Raw genomic sequence first — 13,382 nt, 5'->3', positions numbered from 1 at the left:
GTGCTGTAAGATCTTTGAATGGAGTGGGGTGCTTTTATATTTGCTTTGGAGGCTCTGTTACCAGTTACATGTGACTCAAAACTCACATCACAACCCCAGGGTCTGCAGGCAGTGAGAATTAGAAGGCCTTTATAAGAAGGGAACCTTCAGATCTCTGCCCTTGGCTGCAACTCTTGCCAACTGCTCCAGGAGCTGTCATGATTGACTAAAGAGATTGTTATGCTTGGCACTAAGGGCATTGGGGACCTTATCAGGCGAGAAAATTGTTTTTCATATTTCATCGAAGTTTCAAATCCGTCCATGTGTCAGCATGCTTTATAACAATCTCAAAAGTGCCACAAAGCCAAGGTAATTCTTGTATAAATGTTAGGACCTTTTGGGCTCTTTTATAAGCAAAGAATGGGTAGTGGAAGAAAGCCAGTGGAGAAGAAAAATCTCTGCAAATACTGGCTTCCAGGCTCAGACAGCTGTGTCCTCATTACTGTTAATAGCAAAGAGCTATGAATGTTGGGCAACATTCCCCTCTGAGTGTATACATAGCAAGCCATCTATTTATTTATTTCAGTGGTGGTGATCATAGGAAAATGCCTATAACCCCTGCTCAAATAACTGGCTTTAACTCAGATCTGGCATTCACTGCTTTATAATGCTTGAACCACATTTTCTTGCAATGTTCCAAAAATTGCCGCCAGCCAAGTGGGTTGCAAACTATCCTGGATAAATGAAAACTGCGTGGTTATGGGAGGTTTACTTTGTTCCAATTAGTGTGTGATGTGGATGTCTACTGGCAGTTTTTCCTGCTCTCCTTACTCTCAGTTCATGGCTCCCTGAAAAAAGAGGTGTTTCAACTCAAAGGGCTTTTCCCTCTTTCTCTCCCTAACCCCATTCAGTTACCTGTAGGGCCTAAATGAACACAGGAGATTTCCAGATTTGTGACATTCTGATATAGCAAGATCTCAAAGGAGATATGCTGAGCCTATAGAGGCAGAAAGTTATGTTTTGTTTAGCCCCAAGAACTTCCAGTTTTGAGCAGGACCATGACAGGTTCTAGATGGTTGCAAAACTCCCAGGCAGGACAAGATGTGAGGCTGAAACTGCATTAAAGAAAATTTCTAATAAAAGTTACATAACATTTGCAGGAGTCCTGGCCCCCACCTGTAAATCAATAAATCAATTGAGATAAGGGCAGATCTTCTTCCTCTGTATTGATCCTGGCATAAAACAGAAGTATTGATCTGGATGTCTTGACTGAATTTTCTCTCCATGAAACAGAAGATTCATTTCACTGAAAAACTGATTAAAAATCCTACATTTGATAATCGTTTCTACTTCACTATATGAGCTTCCAGACACACATTCTGCAAGCCAGGCTCTTTTCCCTGGTTTTAATGCTAGGTTGAGGGATTTACGTGTTAGCCTCCTGGAGAAAGTCAAAGTGCCCATTGTATGTGTGTTTGACTCACGCAGTTTCAAGTGACATGAGGCAATCTACAGCCATGCCACCTCCAGCTGGTGCCTCCTTGTATGCTCAAGCCAAGCTTCTTTGGATACTTTAGATTCTTTGAATCCGGTCCTTTACTGAATGAGATGCTGGTGATTATTGCTGAAGCTTTTGTGAGAGATCAGTTAGTGACAAATCTCATATTGCTATTCCAGTTTCCCATGATAGAGATCTCTTGTTGTCTTTTTTTCATGTATATTGAAGATTTCAAGTTATCCTGTGAGAGTGACTACAGCATTCATACTGAATTATCTCTATGGGTATGTACATATTGCTCACCTAGAATCTCTCTTGTATTTTCAGTTGTTTGCACAACATGCTTGATGTTGCATATCCAAAGTGGCTGCATTTTAATGGAAGAAGCAGCCCTTCCAATAAAAGTTTCTGTTATAACCTGCAGGTGGATATTTGTATCCCTTTGTTTTCACTGTGGCTTTAATTTCTGGATCCATTTGGATCAATTTCTTCTGCCGTATTAAAAGTCGGACTGTTCTCTTCTTTACTAGTTATTGTGGTTTATTCACAGTCCCAGACCTCTCTAGCCTGCCAAAACACTTGGAAAAGGAGCTCTTAATGACTCAGTTAAAATGTACGGTCAAGAAGTTCACTTATTAGAGGAAATGTAAACTGACCACCAATTGGCTAAACCAGCTGGCTGGACTATTTGTGCTTGAGATTTCTCAAAGCTCCCCAGGGAACAAAAGTGGGAATAGCAGCTCTCTGCTTTTAGTTCTCTCATGTTCTGTACCCTAACAGAAAAGTCTTTGAAAAAATTTGTTGGAGGAGAAGCCAATAGCATTTCACTGACATGTTCAAAGGTTTATAAATAATGCTTTAAATGCCTATATTTTTGATATATTCTTTCTTTCAGGGTCTTTTTTAACTAACCCATAGATTTGTAGAAAAATACAATTCAGCCATAGAAAATTCTGTTCATCAGTGTTAATGCTTCTACTCCTCTTCTGTAAAATTTTATAAGCCTTCTCTACAGATTCTTGCATGAGACTATTTCATATCATGCAGCAAAGGGATGATTGTAAGGATCTTTTTTCTTATTTCTGAGTGTGCATTTCCTGGCTCTGACTGCATATTTTTTGTTTCCATTACAATAGAAAGTGCTACTTAGATAACCTCCCATCAGCTGGGAGTATTCTCAATAAAAGCTCACTGGCTCCTCTTACCACCCTACCAGCAGATCACAGTGTAGCATGTGGTCATATAAAATAGATAATTTTGAGAAACCACAATAACACTTCATTTATTCAGCTGAAAAATATGCTTCCTGATGATGAAGATAAAATCATGTTGAGCAAAAATTTCTTTGTATCTCCTAATTCAGCAGGTTCAGTGGTCATCAGTGGAATAGTAACACATCTACCTCACTTCAGCAGGGTACTTGGGTCACTCCCGTTCTGCTATACTGCAGCTACTTGAAATAGAATAAGTGCAGCAGGGAAATAGCTGAGATTCCCAAATCACATGCACTGATCATGCACTTCATAAGATGTGCAGAACCTGCAGCAGGAAATAATGAATCCAGAGAATACAGTTATGTTCCAGTCCATGGAGTTTCTATGTTTAAGCAAAGCTCTTAGTTGAAATTAGTAGGGTGTCTTATTTTTGATCTCAGAGTTAGCATACTGACTAATGTGCATTTGTGCAAAAGCTCTCATGGGACACCAGGAACAGTCCACACAAGTGGCTGGGATCTTGTACCAACAGGGAACCCTGTGAATGTGTGGGAGTGAGGATCTGTGGTCTGCAGGTGATGCCAAGTTTGTGAACCACACACAGGTCTGTTCTGAGCAGAGAGGGGAGAGGCTGCTGGCCCTTTAGTCCTCTTGCTGTGCACTTCTCTACATGGCTGTCCTGTAAATCTCAGCAACAAAAGCAGCACTAGAGCTGCACTCAAAGAGCAAAGTCCTTCACAGTTTAGCTGTTGTTTATCATCTTTGAGTAATGTGAAAACTGTGCTTGCTAAGGAAAGGCTCAGATAGCTGGCAGGAGACATAGAACCTGTGACACATGTTGAGCAATTTTCATACCAGGCAGAGGGAGCAGAATTACAGATTCATGCCTCACACTTATTTAGTGTCCATTTCCAGACTGACCCTCTGTGTGAAAAAAACCACTTTAATCCTTGGTTAGCCATCAATCAGTAACCTAATGCATATGGGATGCAGATAGAGAATTAATTCAGCAATCAATGGCCAGTCCTCAGAGAGTGAAATATGCAATTAAACAGGTGTTTAGGGAGTTGATCTTGGACGGTGTCCAAGCTCAGCGGGGTCAGTTGTCCTTGGAAAAAACACTGACCCCACACAGCAGCAGTTTGAATTTGGCTTCAGTCTGCACTTTAGGAATGTGGCATTGTTATTTCTTCCCTTTTCTTATCAAATGTAATTATATTGAGAAAAAAAAAGTTTTGAGAAAACATGTGATTTCACTGAGTAAAAATCTACTACTGAGGAAATTACTTTTCAGTGTCCAAATAAGGAGTGGGGGAGAAGTTTGGGGAAAGTGCTCTGTTCCAAGTAATCTTGGAACTGATACCCATGTTACTGAGCTCGGATGTTTAGTCCTGGCCTGCAATTATGCCTATAAAAAACAGACGTCCAATCTTTGTATTATTTTAAAATGGAGCCCTGAGGGTTATAAATGACTGAACGAGCTTTAGTGTTTGAGCAGACAGAGATTCTGGAACAAGCTGTCAGCTTTGAGCCTCTCTTCCAGAATGTTGCATCTTAAGAGCAGGATTAGCTCCTGGGGTTGTGACAGTATAACAGTGGGACTAAAACACAGACAGAATAAAATAAAGATGTAGGGCCCCAAAATCACACACATCTCCTTGTAAAAGAGGGAAGAAGATTTTCCATGGCAAACATTTTCCAATCTGCACGACCTGTGCTCTCACAACTGTCAAATTAATCTTCAGTATTACTGTGTTGAACCCCATGGTGCTACTGGCTCTCAAATAATCACGATGGCAAAAACATACCTACTTTTGTCAATGGCTGATCAAAAGAAGGAAACACAGCCATAGCTACTACTGTGACCCACAGAAATTTGTAGCATGATTATCAGCATTCATTACTTAAGAAAGGAAGTCATGCATGCTAAATATGTTCCAAAGAGAACAAAATGTAACAGTCCATCTGTGAAACAGCACACATTGCCAAAAGCATATTGTCTTGGAAATCTGCTGTCCACATTGGCTTCCCCCTTCATCACAGAGTCCAAGCAAAGTTTCACTTCTAATTGTCAAAGTCTCCAAGAGCATGGTTCTAGCTCAGAGATGATAAGCCCACATCCTTCCATGACAGCTCTCCACTAATGCTGTTATTCTGTTGTCAGCCAGCCAGGAAATCTGCCATGGAGGGAGTGGAATGGTCACAGTGCCCTGAGCACAGACCATGCCTGTGGAGGGATAAGCACAGTCACACATCCCACCACTTTCAACACCAGTGGCTGGACTGAACAAGGACAATAGTGCCCCTGTTCCTGTTGTGGCAGGTGCAAATCATTTTGGGATGGAACGTCTTTGGTAAACTTTCCACTCTATGCATTTACTCTGTCATTTGGTATGTAACCACATGCTCATAAGGACCAAGACTTTTTTTTTTCCTTTAAAAGTAGCTTTTTGTCAAGAAAATCTTTTCCTGCCTGAAGGGCTCAGAAAAGTCTCTGAACTGATGAGGTGATGTTAAGGACTTGGTTTCTGCCTGTATTCTTTAATGCACAAAGTCCTGTTTATGCACAATCCTTTTTTTTCTGAGGAGAAGAAAGGCAGTGTCTTTGCTTACAGTTTTTGAACCACACCTTCCAGAAGGCAGGTGATTCCAGATCCTAAACACCTCTGCTCCGTCTCCTGTTGCCTGCTGGCTTCTTCCCCTGGCTATCCACCTCACAAAGTTACTTAGAAAAATCTACTACTTCCTGCATGACCACATCCTCTAACCTACAGTTTAGTCCTCTTGAGGCTCTTTGATTCAACAAATTGTCTGTGGTAATAACTTGGATTCTTCCTCTTTTACTTGATTCATCCTCCATAAAGTAGCAATCACTCTGTGTGTACTGAAAGGAAGGTGGTTGGCATGCTCAACATATTTAGGCTGATGACTTAACATCTTCTAGCAGGGAAATGTTATTAACGTTTTCTGTGTTTTCCACATATTTCAGAAGTTACTACAAACATTAGGGGTACAATTTCTCTCACTAAAAATCAGTTTTCAGATGCTTAATCAGTAGCACTACTAAAGTGTGTGTCTTATTTTTATTTTGAATTTGTCTTCTAGACACTGAATTTCATTTCTTTAGTTTTAGTGACCATCTCTAGATAAGAACACAGTTTCCATGAAGAGGTTTACAAATCACAGGCAAATATACCTTGAACCTTATCTGAAACAGATTACTAAATGGAGTATTATCTTGCTCAAAGATAAATTTTCATGGCTTGGAATAACTCTTTGGAATCTCTTGGTATCTCTTTGCAATATCAGTTTTTGAAGGTTGACACTAGAAATGTATTTCAGTAATTATCGCATTGATGCAATATACAGTGGTAAGAACAATTTCCTGTGTCTACTCAGTGTTCTCATGTTTATGCTTGTCTTTTCAGCAACATGATGACAAGAAAAGTTCATTTTCAAGTGATTATCTGTAACAACCCCAGAATTATTTTTTGACCTACATTTTTTACTCTTGATATATGACCTTGCATTTGTCTGTCTTGAAAAGCACTTTCAAATGTGCCCACCATACCTAGCAAAATATTTTCATATAAGACTTCATTTGACATTTTAGTTCTTAACTCCACCAGCTTGTGATCCTGTGGATTTTATCACAAATGTGGAAAACAGTGGGCCAAAACCAGATCCTCAGAATTCCACATTTATGATTCTCTCTTGATATTTTTGAACTCCTAGTTTTAGCCTCTTTGGTTTGAGAAGTACTGAATATGTCTGGTCTTAATTCAATGGATTAGAGTGTTGGTTTTCTTTTTATGCTGTGATTTCTCACAGTATTATTGATACAAATAAGAGTGGTCTCAGTCCTGCATTCTTGGTGGACGTGAGTCAGTACAAAAAAAGATCTCCTGATAAGAATTAGCCTCCCCAGTGAGATGTGGTGTTCTGCTGCAGTTTCACATCTAGCTTTCCTTTCTGACTATATTAATATCCTGACCCACTTTTGTGTATGCATGGCTTTTAAATTTTTTTTTCTTTAATTTATGAGCAGTGAATTAAAAATTTCATTCATTGTTCTATGATGTGGCTAAATTCTAAGGAATCCACTAATGTCCATTAATACTAGCTTTTACAGATAATAAAACACAAAGCCAGTAATTTGCATGCTAAACACAATTAGTTCATTTATTTATTTTGACATTGTAAATGATATCTATCCAGTCACCAGGCATCCTGCCATCAATTAAAAATACAATCTGTACCAATAAAAACAAAGCATCAGCACATCACATCCTACAAAAGGCAGTCAGCCAGAAATACAAAAAAAACCCAACTTTCTCCACCCTTGCAATCCCCAAATGAAATTCCATTGCCCCAGCCACCTCACCTCTTGTTTAAATGTTGAGTAAAGACAACATCACACCCCAGAGTTGCTAAACCAACCCACTACAGCCATAATTTTTTTAAGGCAAACACGGTGATCTACGAGAGAGGATGTGGTTAATTTTGAAGTATTCAGGCTTAGGCTCTTGCAGCACGTTTCCTTACAAACAGATATGGAGATGCCATCTACCTATTCTCCCATGCTGTCAGTAACCCAGAGATCTTTAAAACTTACGGCTTGGAGCCATGAGGCTCTGTTCATTGTAGGTGGTATTTCTTAGGAGGCAGAGAGCAGTGGTCTGGATGGGCCATGTTGTTGCTCTCGGTATTCATCTGGGAAGTAACACAGTGAATCGTTCCCACTTCAAGTCAGATTTTAATTTGTCTGGACTCCTGCCCTAACTTCTGCCTTTGGAACTAGCTGTGGGAGCAGTAATGTAGACACAGCAACTGGAAGGATGGATAAGAGAAGCGAATACAACAACTGGAAGGACGGGTGAGAGAATGTACATGACCACTAATTTAATAGCGTACAGCGGGATAATCAAGAGCTGAAACAACTAGAGCCAGCTCTGGCCAAGCACTCCTTGGCAAGAGAAGTTTTGAACAGTGATCCATCCTACCCTGCCTTGGTTCTCTAGTGTGCTTATAAAGTGCTGAACAACTGGTCCCTCAAAGGAGTCACACAGAGTCAGTAGTAATTTGAGAAAATGTAAATTTGTTCAAAATTTTTAGGTATGACAACCTTTAACATCTTCATTTTTTTCATATGTAATTTCACAGCAACACTCGCGGTCCTGTCTGTAAGGGTAAGAAGAGGTGTGAAAGCCAGATAACTCTTAATTTGCTACTGACTACATCAATAGTTCTCTTTCTGCTTCAGTAACTACTGGAATCTCTGAGGTTCCATGCACCGTTAGGGTAGAGCAGCAACATTCTGAGTACCATAGAATTTAGCTGAAAGAGCCTCTGATGCTTCCAAGGCCCTCTAGTAGAACACAATGCTTTCAGAAGATGGTTAATCTTTTATTTTAGATCTCACTAGCCGATGTTGAGTCTGCACAAAATTTCTGAAAAAGTGGGGCAGGTTGTACATGAAAGACTACAAGACAGAAAGGTCTGTGACCTGCTCTTGGTTTTGTTTTGTTAAGTGGTCATAGGCTTGTCCTTTAATTCCTTAATCTTGAATTTCCTCATTAAAATCCAGGTGCACTGGTATTTATCACCAAGTGGGATATTGCAGGGTTTTGTAGTCCAGTTTGATTTGTATTAGGATTGGAAGGCATTAAATAAAAATGGACTCACTGTGAACAGGTTTTGTACCTAAACCCTGTTCTGAAGAGTTTTAGATGTTAGACAGTGAGGGAGGCTGGACTATGGCAGAGATCTGTGCTGGCTCCTTGACCTGCACAGTAACCACCACATACTTTAGTCTGTCTTCACTGAGGACAGATCTAATTTGTATTTCCTTCCTAGTCCACCTCACAGCAATTCTTCTTTGTTGCCACATTCTGAGTCATCGAGCCAAAATCACATGAGGCATCCAGTAACAGTAGCTGTTATTAAAGACTAGACTTGTTTGGATGTAGGCAATATTTTCTAGGGATCTTGGTGATGAAAGGTACTAAAAGTAGGTTCAAGTATAATGAAAACCATCCTTGAATTATCAGTGATGGGTGACAGCATCTGATGCTTTCATGGCACTGATGCTGAGATCATCGACTATCACAAATTATTAACATCTTGGACAGTAGAGTTTCTAGGATTTCTTACTAGCATGCTCCCCTTTAATAACTCTTCTGCTCTCCAGCTGATTAGACGTTACTTTGGGGCTCAGATGACAACTCATTGCAGTATTTCTGTCCATGATGAAGACTGTGACACCAGTTACGCTGGGTCGGACACACTCTTTCAGGCTTCAGAAAAATGTACCTCAGGGACTTCTTAGCCACATCTGCTATCTTTGCATTGAGTAGGCATTACAGTTTTTTATTCTCTGAATTTGTCGTATCTGCTTTGAACCTACAAAGCTATTGAAAACCTATTACCATGTACAATTAGCATCACACTTTTGCTCTAGTATTGTGTATGACCCATCACAGAGGCAGAAGTAGTACAAATGGGTTTTGAAGTCCCAGAGCATGAAGACACCTAAGATTTGTGCTTGAATGGGACAGAAATAAGATGTGCAACCAGAAAAATAAATTATTCACACCTTATTGATGGATTGTCATGTTCTGCTTGCAACCTCTTGCAATTTTCCATTCAAACAAAAGTGTCCTGGAAGTGTTTTGATATAGCTTCTGTGCCTATCCATTACAGGCAATCTCTTGAAGTTCTATGGCTAGTTTTCTCCCCAGTGGAAATAATCTGAAATTGTTTTGGGTTTTTTTCATTTCCCTGCCAAATGTCTAGTTTTGACTTTAGCAACCACACCTGTTCTCACTGTATGCTGCACTGTGTAAATGGGCTGGGCAAGGCACCCTCTGTCTCCCAGGTCTGATATCCTTCAAGAAGACACCTAATGGCTGGCCACTTGTTGCACCAATAGTTTTTTCAGTGCACAAATATCTGTTGTCACTTAGTGAGCCCATATAATGTAATATAATATATAATGTAATATAATATAATGGGGCAGACAGGCTGGGATTATACTACCTGTTTCAACTATGAAGGCTGCTTCCCAAAAATAATTTATTTGATTGTATTGGCTGGGTCAGACTGTAATGGCACCTCATGGTAAGGGGCAATCTTAGAGAATGCCAGACATGGAATACAGAACTGGGTGTGCACCCTCAGGCCCAAGCAAAAAGATTTGCTGCTACCAGTAAAGCTGTTTATACCTGTTGGTTGCATAAAACTTCTTTAGTGAAGTCACCAAGGTACTGTTCAGTGCAAAATGTGAGGACTCAAGGTGTCCTGCGGAGACAACTTCAGGTTTATCAGGTTTTCTGGCAGAAATTCCACAGGAGGCCTCCATTGTAAAAATGTTGCATTCAAATGGAAATATGCTTCCAATACCACCACAAAAGGTAAAGAAGACTGGGAGTAAGCAAATAAATCTGCTTGGTATATAGCAAATGGAAGAGGTTCAACATCTTACTTCTCTGGAGTGGAGCTCATGCAACTGCTACAAAGATGACTTGGGAACAAAACCAATCCCATAGCCACCTGTTGCTTTAAGTGAGACACATCATACCCCTGCAAGAAAAATGCACCACAAAGAGTGGAGGATCTGTAGTCTTCAAACAGCCTTGCTACCATATGTGGTGAGATCATGACCCTCATTTTGTTTTCACTTCGCTTCACCTATTAATATTACTGGAAGCAGGGAACGTGGAAAATGAAAATCTCTTTTCTAAGCTTAGTGCAGACTAGAAAAAGCAGAATTGGCCAGATCCCAAGGTACCATTCCTAAAACAATAAGCAAGCATGATAAATAGAAAGCTTTTTCATTTAGAAAACATTAATGTCATTGTTATTAAATTTATGGTTAGATAAAATCTCTGTTCAGATACTACCAATTATGTGTGATATGCTATGAAGGGAGGATCCAGATTTTTTAGCCCAATCGTAGAAGCAATAGCTGAACTGAACAACATATTTATGGACCTATATAGTCTAGACTTGTTATCTTACCCCTTTCCCACTTCCCCCACCATTTTGCCAGCCTTCATCTGGCCAATAAATACATGAGAACCAATTTCTGGCAGAGTTAATTACCTCTAATTGTGACCCTCTTGTTATCTTACCAGCTTTGACTCACCATAAATTGCTCCAGTACAGATGTTGGCAAGATAAGAACTCTAGACTCCCTCCATATGTATAATATACATGTATTTATTTATATATCTGAACATGTTAGATATGCTGCTGTGGTAGACTGGATCAGTTAATTCATGACTGCTAGGATTGTACAGCTGACTGGCTATGCTTGCTGCCTTGGGGACAGATACAAAGATGTAATTCCTGCCCTCTGCTGCCTGCTCCAGCCCAGGGCATCAGCAAGATACTTTCAGTCGTGACCTAACAAAGTCTGGATTAATAAGAATCAGGGGAGGATCAAGGGAGTAGCATTGCTTAGATGACACAGTGCTTCAGCAAAGGCCAGTGCATAGTATGCTGGAATAAAAAATAGTTTAGGTATCAACAAATAAAACATAGAAATCTGGTTTGGCTGAAAAAATGACACAATTTATCTTTTGGTATTTCCATTTCTGACATGTAGAGGCAAACCTGATGCCTGAATCATCAGGAAAGATATTGAGCAAGGCGTGATTCAAATTGAACTTCTGACTCTGAAAGGCATTTTTAATCAGTTAGGTTCCAGGGCCCTGGCTTATGTAAAAGTAGGAATGCTATTCACCTCCTTTGTAAAAAAAAAAACCAAACAAAAAACCCCCAAAAAAACCAAAAAACCCACAACAAAAACACCCTAAGGGTTTGTAATAAAAACCCAAATACATTAAAACCAATAAAGATTGGGGGGGGGTTGGGGGGTGGAAATTAAAAGAAAATAGTATTATTGTCAGGAAATTGATTCCAGGGTAGTATACATTTTTTGGTCAGGTAAAAGTTGACTTCGTGTCTGAAAAATTATGGTGAGATGGTCTGCATTGGTGGGGGTAGGAAGTAATTTTTTTTATGTCTCTGAATTGTGTTTGTACACCTCTCGAACTCCCCTTCATCTCTTAGTCTTCAGTGGGGTTGCACAGCCTCTCCCTAGGGCTGAACACTGCCCTGTAGCATGGAAATCCCAGCTCAGTGACATAGCAAATGTGGAAGTAACAAAAATTTTGAGATAATGAGAGACTTTCCTTGAGGAAAAACACTGAGAAACACTGGGTCACCTGCAAAACTGAGAGATTTGATGTGCACCCTCAGTTCTCACCGCTCTCAGATGTTTATTATTGTGAATTTTCCTTCAGGTTATGCTCATTCTCTCTACTCCTCCAAACTTGAGTTCCTTGCCCAGAGGTGGTGTACACACTGTACAGCATGAAAAATCTTTTGTTGTTGCTATTTCTAACATTTTCCTTCTGTATTTCTGTGTTGCAGATGTGGATGAATGCGCTTCAGATTCTCACCAGTGTAACCCCACCCAGATCTGCATAAATACTGAGGGGGGCTATACCTGTTCCTGCACTGAAGGCTACTGGCTGTTAGAAGGCCAGTGTTTAGGTAAAATCCTCATGGGATATGGTATCTGGGTATCTGTATATGTGTACCTGTGACTCCCTGAAATAATGTCACTAAGCACTTTTGTCAAGTACACATTTAAACCTTCAGCTCTGTGAAAAGTGTCTTTTGTCTCTGTAAGTGCCATTGGGATGCTTGGCAGAGAGACTCCCTCATGGAACAAAAATGTAGATGTAAATGCCATATGACTAGCATCATAATAGTGTAATAACTGGGCTTTTCATATTCCCAGTCTGAAGGATTCCCTTTCATATAAGGTCAATTGTCAGTGTGTATGCATAAGGATTTTTGCCCCAGCAGACCTGTCCTTTCCTTACTGTGACAGTGTGGACCTGAAGGGATCTGTATTTGATACCAAGAAATGGGACAGACAGTAAATCCTTAGAGACAACCAATTCTTTTGTTTGGGGATGAGAAAAAAATTACCTCTGAACTGGGTGCCATTTCAGTATCTTCCAAGCAGTTTTATTTCAATTGTATTATTTTCCTTGCAGCAATGTCCTGTTCATCCTTTTAGCTCAGTCCTGTTGAAAAAACATCGCTCAACAAACAGCACAGGAAAACCTTTCATTACTCCTCTCCTCCAGCCCTTTCCCCTCACTTGACATGCTCATGGGATGATGATCTAGATGTTAATTTTAGGTACACAGGTAGGACCTAGGAATCAGCATACAACTGTTTTTAAGAAAAAGTTTGCCCATTATTAGTTTTTTCCCTGCAGTGCAGGCTGTTTGGTGCCAGCTCTGCAGAGCTGGACCATTCTGTCACACCTCCACTGGAAGGAGAATGGGCTTTCCCTGCCCATTCGTCCCTGGAGCATCTCCAGTTACTTTCCAGCTTTCTCCTCTCCTCTCAAATACCAATTCCACGAAGGACTCACTCATGGCTGCTTTCCTCACTACTGCAAGCAGCTGCTGTGTAATCACCTGGCAGGAACCAGGCTGAGCCCTGTCCAAGCTGGGGTCCGTGCAGCCACAGCCACTTCAGGGAGTCACTGTCTCGTAGTTCCCTGGGATAAGAAGTCTCCAAGGCTCCTGCTCCTTAATCTATGAAAAATCAACTTCTCTTGGGAAAAAAAAAGCTTGTGCTGGGGAATGTACAGGCATATGTGG

At 40.3% G+C, this 13,382-nt stretch overlaps 1 protein-coding gene across 2 annotated transcripts in view; it reads left to right on the top strand.

Moving 5' to 3' along the window:
- The window catches only part of FBLN5 (fibulin 5), a 45,071-nt gene that overhangs the window by 19,554 nt on the left and 12,135 nt on the right, over positions 1 to 13,382 (top strand). For both annotated transcript variants that reach the window (XM_042047656.1, XM_042047655.1), the window contains exon 5: positions 12,130 to 12,252. In XM_042047656.1, the coding sequence (XP_041903590.1) occupies positions 12,130 to 12,252 (123 nt within the window). The remainder of the gene's footprint in view (positions 1 to 12,129; positions 12,253 to 13,382) is intronic.

This window comes from Corvus kubaryi, unplaced genomic scaffold, assembly GCF_017639235.1.
Source record: "Corvus kubaryi isolate FWS band 111438036 unplaced genomic scaffold, C.kubaryi_AGA036_p1.0 66, whole genome shotgun sequence".
Classification (NCBI taxonomy): domain Eukaryota; kingdom Metazoa; phylum Chordata; class Aves; order Passeriformes; family Corvidae; genus Corvus; species Corvus kubaryi.
Note: the sequence above shows the minus strand (reverse complement) of the source record. Positions and strands in the feature narration are given on the sequence as shown.